Source organism: Mirounga leonina, unplaced genomic scaffold (genome assembly GCF_011800145.1).
Source record: "Mirounga leonina isolate KUSES-001 unplaced genomic scaffold, KU_Mleo_1.0 Mir_174, whole genome shotgun sequence".
Taxonomy (NCBI): Eukaryota; Metazoa; Chordata; class Mammalia; order Carnivora; family Phocidae; genus Mirounga; species Mirounga leonina.
Window position 1 is genome coordinate 67,432,869 of NW_023270451.1, and position 18,496 is coordinate 67,451,364.

General features: G+C 43.3%; 1 protein-coding gene across 1 annotated transcript in view; it reads right to left on the reverse strand.

Moving 5' to 3' along the window:
• Positions 1–6,786: 6,786 nt before the first annotated feature.
• RBM28 (RNA binding motif protein 28) overlaps positions 6,787–18,496 on the reverse strand; it is a 30,522-nt gene continuing 18,812 nt past the window's right edge. Inside the window, exons 13-19 of the mRNA XM_035021054.1 lie at positions 18,368–18,432; positions 16,417–16,575; positions 13,399–13,548; positions 13,007–13,081; positions 10,415–10,671; positions 9,688–9,787; positions 6,787–6,921 (exon numbers count right to left, since the gene is read on the reverse strand). Of these exons, the coding sequence (XP_034876945.1) occupies positions 6,787–6,921; positions 9,688–9,787; positions 10,415–10,671; positions 13,007–13,081; positions 13,399–13,548; positions 16,417–16,575; positions 18,368–18,432 (941 nt within the window). The remainder of the gene's footprint in view (positions 6,922–9,687; positions 9,788–10,414; positions 10,672–13,006; positions 13,082–13,398; positions 13,549–16,416; positions 16,576–18,367; positions 18,433–18,496) is intronic.

An 18,496-nucleotide genomic window follows, 5' to 3' on the forward strand; every position in this document is an offset into this window, starting at 1 on the left:
CCGCCCCCCGGTCAAGGTGGGGCGGGTCCTGATACCACTCTGCACCTGTCACAGCCAGACCGCAGGTCCTCAGGCAAGCGTCAGCAGCTTCTCCCACAACCAGGTTGCTCCCAGCCCCAACTGCCTCTGGGAAGGGTCAGGAGAAATGAGAGGAAGGAGAAGTTTTTGTGTTCTTTCTCCCATCAGGAGGAAAGCTTGAAGCCGGGAGAGGTTGGAGGACATTCCCACTCACCCCAAGTCTTGGCTGCCCTCTCCCACAGGTTGGGGGGGGTGGCTGAGGTTGATGGGCAGCCCCCAGCCTTGCCTTTGCCCACACTCCACGCCTGACACAATTAAAAAAACAAAACTGAGTAGATTTGAAGATCTAATTGACTTTATTTAGCAATTCATGAATGGGCAGCATCCCATCTAGCGGAGGACGCTTAAGTAGAGGGACTGCTGTGAGGAGCTGTACAAAATGGAAGGGTTTTCTAGAGGGAGGGTGGAGCAAGATAGTTATTAGCAAAAGAAGAGAAAGGAAAAGAAAAGAAAGGCAAAGTCACCTTCCCCTAGATTATCTCATCTTCGGGGGACAGAGGGGCCCTCGTGTGACAGATGACCTCCTTGGTGCTTATCAGAAAATTCCTGATTGACAGGCTAAGATTTACGTTTCTGGGGGAGATTGAAAAGGCAATTAAGCCCGGGTTTGGTGGCTTGGCCTAAGAGACACCATTTTGGGCCTGTGGTTTTATTTTTAACGACCTAGAACCCATGGCTGTGGCCCTACCACTCTCGACAGCCACGGGCTTTTCTGGGCCACATCTGCAAGGATGTGGAGACACACAGGACAGGGGAAGCCCATACTCCTTCAGGAAACTCTTTTGTGCCAGTGGGAAAACTGAGGACTGGCACGGGGCAGGCTATGTGGCCACAGAGACAGAGACACAGCCATGTCCTAAGCCCTGGGGCTGGGATCACAGGGAGCAAGTTCTTGCCATCGGTGGCTCAGTCCCCTTGAGGAGGCAAGCCCTAAAGAAATGACAAGTCAGCCACAGTTGTGTATGCTCTGTCAGTGGCTGCCACCTAGTAAGTGTCAGAGACTGAGGGAGGGATTGCAGTTCCCTGGTTTGGGCAGGGTCCCCAGGGAGAAATCCAGCGTGAATACCGGATAGCACACCACTGGAAAGGTGTTCACTTTGGACAAGGAACTAGCACGGATAGACAAGAACAGTAAAAAGGACACAGGTGGTGTGTTCAAGGGACTGTGACTAGCTCTTTAGTATTCTATCACTTCGTATTTTGGGTCCCTTTCACATACCTCACTCAGGAAATGACTCTGTTGTCCTCCGTAAGCCCAGCTAAGCCCTGAAGCAGATGGCCTTCAGTGAGTTCAACAGAATGAAATGAACTCCTACTACGTGTAAATCATTGTCACGTCCTGCAGAGTATGTAGAAAAGCGTGAAATATAGTCCCTGCCCTCAAGGGCAGGAAGGATTTTCCTTTTGTCAAATGGCCAGTGACAGAGATTCAGGATGACTCTGCAGCAGTGAGATCCTCTGTCTGATAAATGGCGGCAGGCTCTGGGCAGCACAGACAAGTCTAAGGAAAACCGGATTAGCCATCTATCAAGACGCTCCATTTGTGGGTGGTCCAAAGGTATTCTGGTGACTCTGCAGTTTTCTTGTCAGAATTAGTTACCAGGCTCAGTCTCGTGTCTTCCATATTCCTCCCAGTGTATTCCTTCTCAAGCACAGGAGCCTGTCCACAGCCGAACGCCCGTTCAGAATCAGAAGCCAAAGTAATTGCAGAGATACCTATAACTCATCCACGGCTGGGCCACTGAAGAGCACCCCAATCAATGAGCAGTCTCAGACTCTGCAATCAATCCTGGTAAGGAAGAGGCATCAGAACAAGAACTAGAGAACCAACATAAGACAACACCTGTGGGTAACTTCTAAATCGGTCAACCTTGGACAAAGGAAGGCTGAAAATCTTTACCTGGCCTGAGAGAAACAAAGCAAGCTCCTCCCGGCCCTGGAAGCACCAGTTAGGGCTGAGTGGGAGAAAGCACAGGTGAGCGTCATCTGAAACAAACTGAAATACCAATTTATCTTGGGCATCCTCACAGTCTGATGATGGAGCTACTGCCATGATGGAGCGGAGAAGTTTCAGGAACTTGCCAAGTTGCGTGGGTAGAACTGCTACTTCTAGGACAGAATTGGCAGATGCCTGTCAATCAGGCCTCAAAAAGTGAGTCACGGGGAGATAAAGCAGAGAACCAGCTCCTTGGTCAATCAGAGGGCATAAGACTGAAGATTCTGGGTGGTCAGCACTCGCTCTGGCATAGCTGACCTCCTGCTTCCTCAGATGACTGAAGGCCAAATACATGGTGAGAAGGGGATCTATGGCGCCCTGAAGTTCTGGGCTCTGAATGCTTCACTGGAAAAATTCCTTTCAAGGCAAAAACAGACCACAAGATGTTTGGAAGTATTTTGAAAAATGAGTTCACATTCAGCCATAAAAAAGAATGAAGTCTTGCCATTTGCAACAACATGGATGGATCTAGAGAGTATTATAAATAAATCAGTCAGAGAAAGACAAATACCTTATGATTTCACTCATATGTAAATTTAAGAAACAAAACAAATGAGCAAAGGAAAAAAGAGAGACAAACCAAGAAACAGACGCTTAACTATAGAGAACAATCTGCTGGTTACCAGAGGGGAGGTGGGGGGATGGGTGAAACAGGTGATGGGGATTAAGGAGTGCACTGGTCGTGATGAGCACCAGGTGATGTATATAATTGTTGAATCGCTATATTGCACACCTGAAACGAATATAACACTATGTTAGCTATACTGGAAATAAAATGAAAAACTTAAGAGAATGAATTCACATGTCCTAACTGTGTCACAGAAGTTTACAGAAGACAGCTGAAACATGATGCTTGTTGCAAGCTAACCTTAAAGGTAGGGACTAAAGCTCCCGGATCAGAGCAGATTCCTCAAAACTACCAAGTAGCCACCCAAAAAGCAAAGAAATACCACACAATCTTAAGACTCTTTATTTAAGGGGCGCCTGGGTGACTCAGTCAGTTAAGCGCCTGCCTTCGGCTCAGGTCATGATCCTAGGGTCCTGGGATTGAGCCCCGCACCAGGCTCCCTGCTCTGCGGGGAGCTTGCTTCTCCCTCTCCCACTCCCCCTGCTTGTGTTCCCTCTCTCGCTGTGTCTCTCTCTGTCAAATAAATAAATAAAATCTTTAAAAAAAAAAAAAGACTATTTAAAAGAAAGATTTCTGAGCCAGGCTACTGTAACCAACAGGAAGATGCTACTGAAACTTAAGTTTGACTGAAGGCATGCGGTCTCGGATGTTAACAAAATGTTATTGTTGTTTTTTGACTAAGCAGTCTGTACCTCTACCTTCATGTTTAATTCAGAAAATTCCATTTTATGAAACTTTAGGCTCTGAAGTGAAGAAGTGAGCACAACTCTCATGCAGTAATACCGCCAAGGCAAAGATAACGCACTGTAAGGTGTCCCGAAGGACAATACCATATAAGGAAGTGGGTTGTTGAGAACGTGGATGACTGGTCTGCATATCACTTTTTAAAAGAACTGAGCACTAACTTTGCAAGGTTGCGAAAGCTATCAGAAGAAGCATCTGGATCTAAGAGAATATGGCAAAGCTATCTGAATGAACACCAATTTTTATCTATTCTAAATGTTAAGACATATTTTTGAATGCTAATTCGTAGATATTTGTATACCCCAAAAAAGTATCTGGTGAGCAGAGTTGGCCAAGAGAAAACAGATTAGCTAACAGGCAGATGGTGGAGTCAGTCTGTGTATACCTTAATAAAGTATCTTGCTCCCTCCACAGTGTACAGACCTTCCTAGGACAGATGTGTGGCCAAGCTATTTCAAGAACGTTTCAAACTCCCCAAGTCATACTGTCTCAAGAGAACTCTGGAGATACAGCCCCCGTCCTTTGGTTCTCACCCAAGAAAGGCTTTTAAGTATTTTCAGGGTCTCTCCTTTATCCATTTTTAAACCAATTCAGGGCATTTTTGAGCATTCATTGGTTCTCCCAAGATACTGCAACAGCCATATCCCTAGGGTTGCAACGGTTCTCAAGAAAGCATCATTTAAGGGCATCTGGGTGGCTCAGTTGGTTACGCGACTGCCTTCGGCTCAGGTCATGATCCTGGAGATCCCGGATCTAGTCCCGCATCAGGCTCCCTGCTCATCAGGGAGTCTGCTGCTCCCTCTGACCCTGCCCCTCTCTTGTGTGTTCTCTCTCTCTCAAATAAATAAATAAAATCTTAAAAAAAAAAAAAAGCATCATTTATTATAGCACCAGGTTGGACTAGACAGAGTCAAGAACTTTGGACTATATTTCCAACTCTTTCTCTGACCCACTGAGTATTGTTTCTTCCTTTGCCCATTTTTTTTTTCATTCAAAAAACATTTACTCCTTGCCTACTATGTGCCAGGTTCAATTCTAGGTGCTGTGTCTCCAGGACCAAGGAGAGATCAAGTTCCTCTCACAAAGCAAACATTCTAACGAAGGGAACAAACAAATAATTCCAGATAGACTGAGTGCTAGGAAGAAAATAAGCACAGTAACAGGATTCAGTGATGGGGACAGGACAGAGAGGAGGGGAAGAAGAGCCCTACTTTAGCCAGAGGTCCAGGAGGGGTGACAGGTTGGTGGAGATCTGAGTGATGAGCGAAAGATCTGAGGGAAAAGTTCTCCAGGCGAAGGGAACAAACACAAAGGTTCTGAGGTGGTAGAGTCAAAGGAACTGAAGGAAGGACTGGGAAGCCAAAAATGAAAGAAAGGGAGAGAAGGATAGAGACAAGCAGGAGAGGTGGCAGGGGCTGGAGAACCGAGGGCACTGCCTGTTGCAGGAGCTACACCATCTCAAGTCTGGGGCGGACTTCAGGAGGACCAAGTAGCTGCAGGCCACTGCACAGAGAATGATGACGTCTGCTTTAGAACGGGGCCTCAGGGACTAGGGTGAAGACATAAAGCCCATCTTCAGGTCATCCTGGGGCCAAACATTACTCAGCTGACCAATCCTTATGGCCTCCTCTAGCCCAATCCCCTGGTCCTGGAACCCCCTGGCACTATCCGGGACTTAGTCTACTTGGTCTGTTCTAGAGATGGGACTCATGCCCCTCTGACAGCTACACTGAAGTTCTTCCAAAATCCGATTCCTTGTGACTTTTATTCATCTGCCTCCATATATCCTTCTGGGCTCTACCAACAGCTAATAACATTCCAAGAATTCCCTTCTCAGGCAAGTCAGACCAGTTTCTTTCAGTTACTCATCTGACTTTCTAAACTTTTTAACTTTTTATTATGGAAAATTTCAAATGTCCACAAAAGCAGAGAGAACAGTATAATACATCTGCATTTACCTACGACCAGATTCAACAACAATCAACTCATGACCGATTGTGTTTCCATCTCTCTTTTTGATTTCCTTCACCAACTTGGTCATTACATTTGTCTCATAGATGTGGTGTGGCCAACCCGGGGTATTAGCAGCTGACTCTCTGGAGACATCCCGTTTCTACTACTACAGCTAACCGTCCTATTACATGTGTGGCAGCCATACTGTTGCTTCATAATGTGAATTCAATCAACTCAAACTCTCCAACCGGAATTTATGCAGTAGGGTTTTTGAACCCCAGTGAAGGAATTTATGTTTGCTCCCAGTGATTTTCACCTTATCAGATTCAGCCCATTCCTTCACGCTACCGTAATCTTTTTTGGATCTTGACTCTCTAATATTTATTCACCATCCCTCCCAGCTTTTGTGATACCTCTAAAATTTTGGGAAATAGAGTCATCTCTATCCTCTTTGAGTTTAAAAGATTATGAATTAGAATGGATGAATTAGAAAAACAGTAGAGCCAAAATGGATCAGAGAAAACTTTGGTTCAATTCCTTACTCTACAGATGAGAAAACTAAGGCTCAGAGAGTCTGTGTCTGGTTCAAGGCCACCCATTAGGTAAGGCAGGACAAGCTAGAGCCTAGGCCTCATGCTCACCGCTCCCTCGACCAACTCCTACCTCTGTTAAGTCCCGAGGAAAGAAAAGGTGGGTCATCACCAGCCAGGCTAGTGACAGTGGGCCACTGCAAACTGATTTCTAGTCAACTGCCCAGAATAACCTACTTATCTGACAAATAATTATCAGGTGTTGCTCTCTGCCAGGCCCCACTGCTCTCAATGACTTTCCCAGTCTCTCCCACTGTCAGAGATTAGGTTGGAAATCATTTTTCTCCGTTCTTACTTAATTCCTGCATTATTTAGAACTATGTAACTGAATTAGAGTTAGGAATGTCAATGTTCATAAATAATAAAGGATTCACATCTATTAGAAATGAGAAATAGTTTGTTATTCAAAAAGCCAAAAAATAGCTCATTTAGAGGAGACACTTAACAAAATATACATCTTAAAAATTCAGTCCTCAAGAATCCTTTTTACAACTGTTTCCATTTGAGAAACAAAGGATTAAATGGGCAATAATTACAGATACAATTCACACAATAACTTGGATAATACACAATAAGCATCGTGATGTTTTTCTGAGATTTCTCTCTGTGGTTCACTAATCACGCACTGGGGAGGGCCCAAAGTTCAAATGTGCACAGCCCAGGGGGTCTCCCAACAAAGTGGCAGTGCCCTGGGGAGGAAGGGGAGTGTCCTTCCCTCAGAGAATAACATTAGGGGGAGGAGGGAGACCTGGGAGCTTGACAAAGAATCCATCTTCTTATCCAGTCTGCTGCCACCATCAACTGTCAAACCATTTGCTCCTCTTTGCAAGAGGTACTCCTTTAGAAGGTCCCAGTAATTTCTGCTTATATTGTTCGACCAGCTGATTGAAGCGGATTTCGGTCTTATTTCCCTTAGCTTTTTTCCCAGGGGCCTATAAATGAAAGGTAAGGAAAAACAAGATCAATTTCAAGCATTGAATGTCACCTTACCTTCATGCCACCCAAGAGAGAATATAAGAAATCTTGTCGGCCACAGGAGGTGGACATTCAGAGAGTGACCCTTAGAAAAACCCAAAATGAACCATCCATTGGCAGAAACCAGACCAGGAATGCCTAAGAGAAGGGCCCCACTAAAACACTCTGCAGATGCTTCAGAGCTCTCACTCTCAAACGCTTCTGCAAGAACCTTCTCGCAGATGAGTCAACCCAGAGTTCGCACCTTCTTGCTGGCCCTTTCCCTCGAGGAGAATCCTGCTTATGGGATTTCAGAGATAGAGCTCTGTAAGATAGTACAGTATGGGTCAGACTTCCCAGAGGCACAGATTCCTTGAGTAGGAGAAGCTAATGCTTCTTTCACCCTTGAAATTTAAAGGAAAGGGACAAGAGAAGGGGAAAAGAAATCTTAACCTCAAATGTTCAAGAATGTAGAACCACAATTTTCTACTAAAAGGAACTAGGGCGTGCTTGGAAAAATGGCTAATGCCAGGACCAGGAAAGAAATATGTAAGATGAGCTGGGACATCTGGTTGTACCAGAAAGCAAGGACACCACCAAAGGCAGGGCATATCAGAAGGACTCAGGAGCCAACCTGAAGGGCCTTCTGCTGGCCTAAATGGGACAAGAATAATAATTGCATTTGATTGCAACATATCAGGTATATAAGAACTCAGGAATCTGGGGTGCCTGGGTGGCTCAGTTGTTAAGGGTCTGCCTTCAGCTCAGGTTATGATCCCGGGGTCCTGGGATCGAGCCCCGCATCGGGCTCCCTGCTCGGCAGGAAGTCTGCTTCTCCCTCTCCCACTCCCACTCCCCCTGCTTGTGTTCCTGCTCTCGCTGTCTCTCTCTCTGTCAAATAAATAAATAAAATCTTAAAAAGAAAACAACAACTCAGGAATCTGTAATACTAAAAAGATCTTATTGGTCACCATAGGAGGTTGGTAGGGCACCAACTCGTTACTCTGAAAACTGATAAAGAGAAATTAAATCAAGCATTTATCCTGCCTTTCCTATACATATGGTATTTCATGGTAACCATATAGTTGACAAGGGAAGATTTTTTTCTCTAGAATTCTACCAAAATAATGCAAAAGAACTGAAAAACAAACAAACAAACCCAAAAACAAAACGCTAGAAAATCACCATTCTGCACCCCATATTGAAATCATGGGGTAATCACAGTAATCATCAATGGGTGCTAAAACTATTAGGTGAGAGACTGACGGGAACTTCACAAATGGAAGAGAGGAGGACAATCTCTGAGCCTACAGATCTACTAATCAACCTGAGCATCAGCTAAACATGGGGTAACCAGACGTTATGTGCCTTAGGATGCTGATGTGACAGAAAGCCCAGCACCACTCATGAAATATTCTTGCCAAGAAACCTGAACTTGAGGGGCACGTGGCTGGCTCAGTCGGTGGAGCATGCGACTCTTGATCTCGGGGTTATGAGTTCAAGCCCCACACTGGGTATAGAAATGATTTAAAAATAAATAAAATCTGTACAAAAAGAAAAAGAAAACTGGACTTGAATCTAATCAAGCCTGTACATCTAACTACCAGTTTATAGACAATACCAGGCATCACAGGACAGGCGAAATGACACAAGGCAGCAAGCAGCTAAACTCAAAATGTAATACATTCTAAAGGGCAAATAACTCAGTTTCTCCAACAAATTATCAGCATGGAAAAAAGGGGGCTGATGAGGAAGACTGAGTTATTATAGGAAAAAAAAGATTTAAGAGATATAAAAACCAAATGTAATGTGTGGACTCTGTCTGGATCTTAATCTGTACTAACCAACTACAAAAGAATATTTTTGAGGTAACTGGGGACATTTTAATACGGGCTGCATATTAGATGATATTAAAGGCTTCTTATTAATTTCATTAGATATGATAATGGCATAATATGTACATATTTTTAAGGCCCAGTCAGTTGGAGATGCATTCTGGGGTATTTTTCTGAGCAATACACCTCATTTTCATATAAGGCATATTTACATGTGAAGCTGAGTTTGCCTTAATATACTCTGGGCAGGGGGCGGTATGTATGAAGAATAGGTAAAATAAGAGAATGACTGAAGTAGAGAAACTAACATGTGGGTTCTTTCTACTTTTATTTTATTTATCTATTAATTTACTTAGTTAATAACTTATTTATTTACTTATTTCTTATTTATTTTATTTAAGATTCTTTTAAGTAAAGCTCCATGCCCAGTGTGGAGCCCAACTGGGCCTTGAACTCACAACCCTGAGATCAAGACCTGAGCTGAAATCAAAGTCAGATGCTTAACCGACTGAGCCACCCAGGCGCCCCTAAGATTTTTAAGTAATCTCTACACCCAACATGGGGCTTGAACCTACAACCCCGAGATCAAGAGTTGCATCCTCTACAGACTGAGCCAGCCAGGTGCCCCCATTTCAAGTTTATTTATTTATTTTTCTGAATAATTTCTACATCCAACATGGGTCTCGAACTCATGACCCCAAGATCAAGAGTCACATGCTTTTCTGACTGAGCCAGCCAGGCGCCCCCAGGTTCTCTCCACGTTTACAGCCCCACACCTCAACAGCCTCTAAAAGAGGGTGTTGCAATCCAGAAGCCCTTTCTTTTTGCTTAACTAATCAGGGCACAAAAGTGGCTACCAGCTGTGGCACAGCCTTGCCGTATCAAAGCCTCGTGCCCTACAGAACTCACCTGCTTGGAAGGTAACATCTGCTTCTCTGGCTTCTGCTGGGTCATCTGGGGCTTTGGCTTTTTGGGAGGGAGAGACTTCACTTTGCCTTTGTCCCGCAGCCTGAAATAAGAGGTCAGGTAAGTGTCACTCTGAGTTCTCCCTCTAACTGGCACCTCCGAGGCCAACTCAGCCACAGGATAAAATTCCTTATCTTACACTGGCTCTTTTCTAAGCCCAGGATAAGTCATTCTAAAAAGGGAAACCAACAGAATATCCTAAGGCTTAACATTTGTATACTCTTTTATTTCAGCCTAAAACCTCAAGGGATTCCCAAAAACCGTCATTTATTTAACAAATATTTTGTAAAGATTGACTTTTGTTGATAGCATGAATCTGCTGCCTCAAACAGGATCTGCAAGATGAACTCAAGTAGGTGGGCCTCAGCTGACAGAGACAGCCCTCTGGGTGGGAGGAAGCTCTTCAGACGAGGAAAACAATGGCACAAAAGCTGCCCTAGGAGTTCCTCCGAGGCCCCCTCCTCCGCTAGTCCTATTCCAGCCTCCAATTGTTCCAACAGCGGCCTGTCTGCCAGTATAGAGATGCTTGCACGTTAACCCTTTATGGGGACTGACACAGTGCTAAACGTACCTTTCATCCAAACAAAAGCCACAAAGAGGAAAAGGGCTAAGCAAAACCAAACGCTCTGAGAAGCCACCCGCTATGCTATGCCACCATTCTGCATCTCACCTAATTTTGGGGCCTCGGTGCGAGGGAAGCACCAGGACCTTTCTTCTCTTCTTTCCATCAGGCAGCTCCACCTGCTCCACTTCAGCCTTGGTCTGGAACCCTGTCCACGAGGACGAACGCAGCTTCCCCTTCTGCTCCAGGGGGGCCTTGCTTTGTTCCTGTGTGTGGTTTTGAGTTGCTTTCCGTTGCTGGTCTTTTCCAAGTGCTGGTTGTTCCTGCTGGGGCTCACCATTTGCAGGCTTGGATTTCACTTTTTGCTGCATAAAACAAGAGACTGCCATCTAGTTTCTGGATGAAGTTTATTTGCTGGAAACACTCAGCAGAAAAGGAGGTTTACGCGAGCTTAGTGAAAGAAGAAGTCTTCCCCTGAATAGTTAGAAATTATAGGAGAGTGAATACAAGTTTACAGGCCCTGACATAGTAACAGACGGCTACCAGGCTGGGGGACACAAAACCACCACTTCCCTTTCCATATGCAGGAATAGGGGAAAGTACATGCACGCCCAAGACTCGAAAGCCAGTGGGAAGAAAGAAAAAAGAAAAACCAGTAGCATGGGGCAGTTACTAAACAAATGTGTGATGGGAATCCCAGAGGGAGAAGAAAGAAAGGAACAGAAGAAATATTTGAAGTAATAAGAGAATTTACCAAACTTAGTGACAGACACTAAACATACTATTATTTAGTATTTAAGTATTCCTTTAGCAGGAAGCTCAGCCAAATACCGAACAGGATATATACCAAAAACTCTCTACCCAGGCATATCATACCAAACTGTAGAAAATCAAAGACAAAAGTGAAGATCTGGAAAGAAGGGGTGGGGGGTGAGATAAAGAATACCTTACCTACAGAAAACAAAGATATTATTACACTGAATTTCTCTTCAGAAGCCATGTAAAAAAGAACAGAGAAATATTTAAGTTTGGGGGGGAAAAAGTCACCAACCTAGAATTCTGTATCCAGTACAATCATCCTTCAAAAGTGAAGGAGAAATAAAGACTTTCTCAGACAAGCAAAATTAAAAGAATCTGTCACTAGGGGACCTGTCTTGCAAGAAAGGCTAAGTGAATTTCTTCAGAGAAGGAAGATGACTGAGGTCAGAAACTCGAATCTACATAAAGAAAGGAAGAACATTAGAGAAGGAAAAATTGAAATGAAGACTAGGAAAAGATGCTATGAGAAGGAAGACATAAAGTATGTTACGAATTTATGCTGCACTGTGGTAGAAGGAAAAAAAAGAGCCACATTAAATTAGTGTAATAATTGATACAACAAAGATCCATTATATGCCTGTAACGCGCCAGTCTCCGTTTCTAAGAAAAGGGTACAGAGGGAAAAAATAGTGTCTACCTTTGAGGACTCACGGACCAGTGGAGGATTAGAGACACACAAATAAGGCAAAGTGAAAAACTAAAGACCTTAAGGAAGTTCACGAAAGTACAAGTTATGAGGTCTTACCTCTTTTGAGAAAGGTGGGAAAATGCTACTTGAGGAAGCACATTTGATCTGAATATGGAAACTGTGTAGAAGTATCCTTTAGTCCGGGAAAGGAGCACTTTTACACAGAGAGAGCAGTATGTACAAAAGTATAAGCAACAAATAAAGCCATCTGAATCGTTTTTTAAGCCTCTAGTTTCAGAATCACTCTGAAGCAATAGCTTAAGGCAGTAAGTCAGTCTCCACCTAGGACAACAAAGCTACCTCAAACAAGAACCAGATCCCGGATTTTCCTACCCAGGGCCGCTGTATTAACCACTGAAACTGCTCTTCCATTGGCCAGGCCCATGGTACACACCACAAAGACTGCAGATGTTTGGTATATAAGCAAATTCAGGTATATTATCCATGGAAGCTGTAGCAGTTATGGTATCAAGAATACTCTGGCCTTCTAGTCCTAGGGCAGGAGGGGTAAGAGAATGAGTACTGATTATGCGCTGACCAAGCACTGTGACCATTTAATCCTTATTGGTCATGTGAGGCAGATACTGGTAATCCTATTTTACAAACTAAACTGAAGCTGAGAAAGGTACTTAACTTGCCACAGAACTCAGGGGTACGGCCTGAGTCTGAACATGAGTAACCGTGTTCCCGTTCTTTCCTTTACACCACACTAGATTAAAAACAATACTAAAACTATCAGGCAGCACGTTTCTGGAGCCATCTAAGAAGAAGGAAGAATTACGGAAGAGATAGCTGAAATCTACAGCAATGTAAAACTTTCATCTGGGCCATTACCTTTGACAGGCACGTCACCAAACACTGAACTGCTCTTACTTATTGCTAATAACATCAGCCTGATGCTCCTCTCTCCTTCCTTTCCCCTCTGTGGACCTCTCACAAGAAAGGCCAGCAGAGAAGATGGCCTGGAGAGTTCTAGGGAATTAAGAGTAAAGGGTAACAACCTAATGAGGTAGAGACCTACTTCAAGGGTGCAGAACCACAAACTGAACAAAATAGTTTAAATATAGCCTGAAAAAGACTGTTTTAACTGAACTATACACTTAAAAATAGTAAATTTTATGTTAGGTGTTATCTGACCACAATTAAAAAAAAAAAAAAACAAGCAAAAACAGAAAAACATTTCAGTTCTATACCAGGCTGCGCTGAATCCTCAGTTCCTTTATTTTAAGTTTTCTTCGATCCTCCAAAGAGAACTCCACTATCGGTCTCTGTGTCAGAAGGAGAATGTCATTCAGTAGATTTCTTAAGTTTCTGAGTGCAGTGAGCTGAGCTGTCCCCCACCCCTGCCCCCTCTCTTGCTCACTTACTCTACTTAAAGGTAAGAGGCCATTCTGCACAAAGTCTATCCAATTTAGATTTCAATTCCTGCTAATCATCTTATCAGCTGAACCACTGCTCATTCCCTCCACGGACTGGCTACCCTTTCCCATCACACACAAGTCAGAGGACACTGGACATAAAGGAGAGAAATGGTTTTCTGCAAATGGCCCTCAAGGAACAGGTCCGCCCACAGGCTGAGGCTCACCTTCAGAGGCCCAAAGATCTCTGGATTGTTGTTGATGTGGCGTAGGGCTGTCAGGGCATGCTCGTGCTCCTGGAACTCTGCAAAGGCGTAGCCCAGGGACTGACCCTTAACTTTCCCATGCACTCCTTTGAGGTCTCGCATCACCCTACACTAAGAGTAGAATAAGAGAAAGAACCCATGATTACAGGATGAGAGCATGAACAGACTCCCTGCAAAATCAGGTGATTGCAACAGAAGCCTCATCTATATCACTGCCACAGCACTCATACTGGAGTAATACCTACCAATGTCTTATTAGAACACACCTACTGAAGGCATAAAACCAATTAAATAGACACTTTCTAGCTTTCTAAGAGTTTACAGAGATCCACAAAAACCTATAAATAAGCATGCAAATAAAATACCCCCCAATTATAATAGCCAACTGTGAACAATACATACAAGTTGAGAGGTATATGGTACTTTAAATGGTGTAAGTTATCAGTGAGGATGAAGTGCTGTCCATAGATCTCATCACTGAAGAAGCCACTCACAAAGGAAATTATTAAAGAAGAAAAAGAAGGCCTGATGGCTTTAGTTTAAGAAAGACATCGGGGGGCGGGGGGTGGGCGCCTCGGTGGCTCAGTCGGTTAAGCAGCTGTCTTCGGCTCGGGTCATAATCCTGGGGTCCTGGGATCGAGCCCCATGTCTGGCTCCCTGCTCAGCAGAGAGCCTGCTTCTCCCTCTCCCTCTGCCTCTGCCTGCCACTCTGCCTACCTGTGCTCTCTATCTGTCGAATAAATAAATACAATCTTAAAAAAAAAAAAAAAAAAGACAGACATTGAGGGGCTCAGTCGGTTAAGTATCCAACTCTTGATTTCATTCAGGTCAGGATTTCAGAGTCGTGAGATCGAGCACTGAGTTGGGCTCCCCACTCAGCAGGGAGTCTGCTTCTCTCCCTCTCCTTCTTCTCTCTCTCTTTCTCAAACAAACAAATAAATCTTTTTGTTTGTTTTTGCTTTAGGCAAATTTTATTTTATTTTATTTTTATTTATTTGTTTTTTATTATGTTATGTTAATCGCCATACATTACATCATTAGTTTTTGATGTAGTGTTCCAATAAATAAATCTTTAAGAAAGACATTCAGGCATGGGGAAGGGCCTGCCTGACATAGCCTCAGGAGTATAGGAAGAAGCTTCAGCTGGCTTTGCTCAGAGTTCAGACCTTCTCTGGCATGATTTTTCCTTAAATCCTTAAGCTGAATGTAATAGGCATCCTGGGGCATCGAGGATACCATACCATAGTAGCATATCTTGGAAAAACTGATTGGTTACATGCTATTACTCCTGGAAGCTGTAGTTCTGATGTAATGGAGACATCTAGGTATTAGGACACCTGGATGCTGCATGTGGTATACTTCTGGTGCCTACACTGTCCCTACAACTGTGCCAGGTACTGTAGGGAAGTTAAGAAAAGCTTAAAGTGAGGTTCCTGTCCTCAAGAAGCTTATGATCCTGCTGAGATACTATACCTACACATATTAAAGAATTCAAGAGAAAATTCAAGGGGCGCTGGGGTGGTGTAGTCAGTTAAGCGTCCAACTCTTGGTTTCAGCTCAAGTCAGGATCTCAGGGTAGTGACATCGAGCCCTGCATGGGGCTCCATGCTCAGCGTGGAGTCTGCTTGAGATTCTTGCTCTCCCTTTCCCTCTGCCCCTCCTGCTCGTGCTCTTTCTCTCTCAAATAAATAAATAAATCTTAAAAAAAAAAAAATCCCCTTAAAATGACAATAGAGTTTTAAAATAAACAAACAAACAAATAAATAAATAAATAAATAAACAAAATAAAGAAAAAATTCAACACAATGCAAATATTGTAAAACACATGAATTTCCCTAACTGGGGGTGCCTGGGTGGCTCAGTTGTTAAGCATCTGCCTTTGGCTCAGGTCATGATCCCAGGGTCCTGGGATCGAGCCCTGCTTTGGGCTCCCTGCTCTGCAGAGTCTGCTTCTCCCTTTCTGTCTCCCTCTGCTACTCACCCTGCTTGTGCTCTCTCGCTTGTTCTCACTCTCAATAAATAAAAGCTTTAAAAAACAGATTTTCCCTACTGATGATAGGTCTTCAATGTACAGGCACTTACTAAGTGTTGTGGATGCTGATACGAGAAATTACACAACTGACCTCTACGCCAGTAACACTTTGAACAGTTTTACTGAGAGCGGTGTCAGATATGTGCTGATACGTTCACATTCTCCCATGTAATTCCCCAAATACCAATGCCATACATTTTGAAGAGATTTTCCAGGATTAGGAAAACAGTTTACAGTCACAAATCAGAGCAAAGTAGATTTATAATATTGGCTGTGTTACTTATTCAATAAATACAGATTGAGAGATTACTGTATTGCAGGTACTCTGCCAAGACCTGGGAGCAATGACAGACCTCCTCTCCGAGAGCTCATTCTGGTCGGGAGAAATGACTGTCAGACAATGACAGGACGGTGTAACAGTAAGTGCCGTGACAAAGGCTTGCAGAGGGTGGGGCAGAGGAGAAGTCTCTGTACTCACACGGCGGTTTAATCAAATCTCGGTGCAAATCCAGTGTTTGTCTAATACAACTACAACTGCTGAAGACCTGCATGGCTCTCTGTGCTTACCACACAGCACTTTCCATACATTAAGAGCCTAGATGGCACTAAAATGTTCTTCTAAAGAGCAAATTACACAGATTATTTTCTCTGCAGGAAAATTAACATTACAGCACCTACTATGATGCTGAGCACACAGCAAGCATTCAAATTAATTCATGAGGGCAGACACTTCCTCACATTCTGCTGCAATTTGGACAATGCGTGTGAAAGGCAGTTCTAAGAAGAGAAAACAAACAAACAAACATGAGAACTGCCAAACTCAGCCTCATCTGTTGACAATGCACCCAAAAGAAACTGTCAATCTACTAGCACCACAGTCTGAAATAAACGCTCAATGTGATCCAAGATGAGTACCAAACTCCAGAGTGGGCACGGCCAATTCTCACCTCCTTGAGGCGCACCCCCTTCTCCCCTCGGGTGGCACTCAGCAGCAGCTTTCTGAGCTTTTTGTCGTCCACACCCTTTGGGAGGTTGTGCAGGCAGAGCCTGGTCTGGGACACAAAGATATTCTGGTCCTTGAGTTTCTGATGCTTCAGCAGCTCAAACTGAAAGAACAACAAATTGTTAATACAATCCACCCTTTAAAATTGCAGGTTCATAATTCTCCAAAAGTAAAGAACTGTGACCACCACCCCCCATCCAATAACCACACATATGGACAAAAGGAGGGAAATCACCCACCTTCAGCCTTATGATGCCTAGCACAGGGAAAGAAGGGTTCAAAGAGGCAAGATGGTGAATAGTTGGTAAGATCATGGGCTCTAGATTCAGACTAAATTGGAAATCCATCCCTAACTGGAGAAGTTACATGAAATTTTTTAAGCCTCAGTTTTTCCCCTCTACAAAGTGGAACTGTAGGTCAAAATACCAATCTCTCAGCACTGATGTAAGGCTGAAATGAGGTAATATACAAAAAAAAAAAAAAAAAAAAAAATCCCAAACTCAAAACCCAGCCCAAAGCAAATAATAAATAATATTGTGCTTACCATCTATGCCTAGTCCTTATCTGCCCACCAATTCAAGCTAATTATCTAGTCCTTCCAAAAGGAAATGGAATTTGTTTAAAGAATACTTGATAGAATGTTGTCTCAACTCTGCCACCTTGAGGCAAAAGGCGGTCCATGACCACAGAAATGAATTTAGCTTCTGGAGCATTGGACTCAACTATGCTGCACAAAACACTAGTCCCAGGGCAACGTCTGCTAAAGTGAGAGGGTAACATTCTTCTCCCAGTGTGTTTTTTAAAAATCAGGTTGGTAGAAAAAAGTTTAAATTACATTTTTTCTTTTACCAAGTCTTATTTCTGCTGTTCCTTATCTGGTAAAGGTACTAACAAATCACAAAATAAAGATACTCTGGAAATGAATATTAAAGGGTTATTTGAAGAGGCTCTCATGCCCAAGCTCAACAGTATGATTTTTCTCCCAGGAAAAGCTGTGCCTGTTGTGAATTATAATGCATATAATCTGAGCTTTTTGCTAGAAAAGTTTGTTCTAAGGGAAAATTAAAATGTGTCACTATCATGTTGTGATCAGAAAGGGGCATACAATGCCCACCAAATACCATGATTTCCAGATGCTCACTACCAAAAAAAGTTGTGAACACGAAAGTAGAAACTGTATACAGGAAAAACACACTGCTTCTTGGTGTCATTACATTCTCATCTCTCTTCTTCATCTTCTGTACCTTCAAGCTCCAAAGCTCATTCTCTTCATGGTCATGCCTCTTTATCATTCTAGGCTGGCTTATTTGAAAGTAGGCTACTTGGGCTAAAGTTAAAATTATTTCGAATGAACACTACTAAGCAGCAAAGAAACTCAATGATATCAGTTATCAGTGGAAACTCCCATGACATGGAGTTTTCCTAAGATGATTTTACAATCTGGACATAGCCCCCTACCAAAAAAGGACATCTTAACTTTTCCTCCTAAGACCCACATCTACCTCCTTCCCTACTAACTACAGCCCATTCTGATCTTCCTTTCTTAGGTTATTCTGCCTTTACACTGACACCTAATTATATATAGCCTTAGCCTCTAAGTGCCTATCGCATTTTGTAGAAGCATACTATTTGGCAAACATTTACTGCTGAGCATTGGGAAATTAAAGAATAAGACCCAGTCCTTATAATGGCATACAACGCTCACATAATATGATGTACAATGTTGGGTTATTTGCTGTTTTACCCGTGTGCTTCCCTCTAACAAGACTGTAAGCAAGCAGGGTCTGTGACTGATGCTTGGCTCTCTGACAGGCACCTCCAGCATTGAATAGCTATTATTTATTGATTTATAATAAGTCATGCAGAACTTGAAGGCTGGTGCCTAATCTACCCACCCTTTCTCTTTTGGCCATATCAGCAGCGCTCACGCCCTCGGCAGCCTTAGTCCCAGCACGAATCACTGCAAAAAGAGGGAAAAAGGCCAAGACATCAGCAAGGGAATTTTCACTGAGCAATAAGAGGAA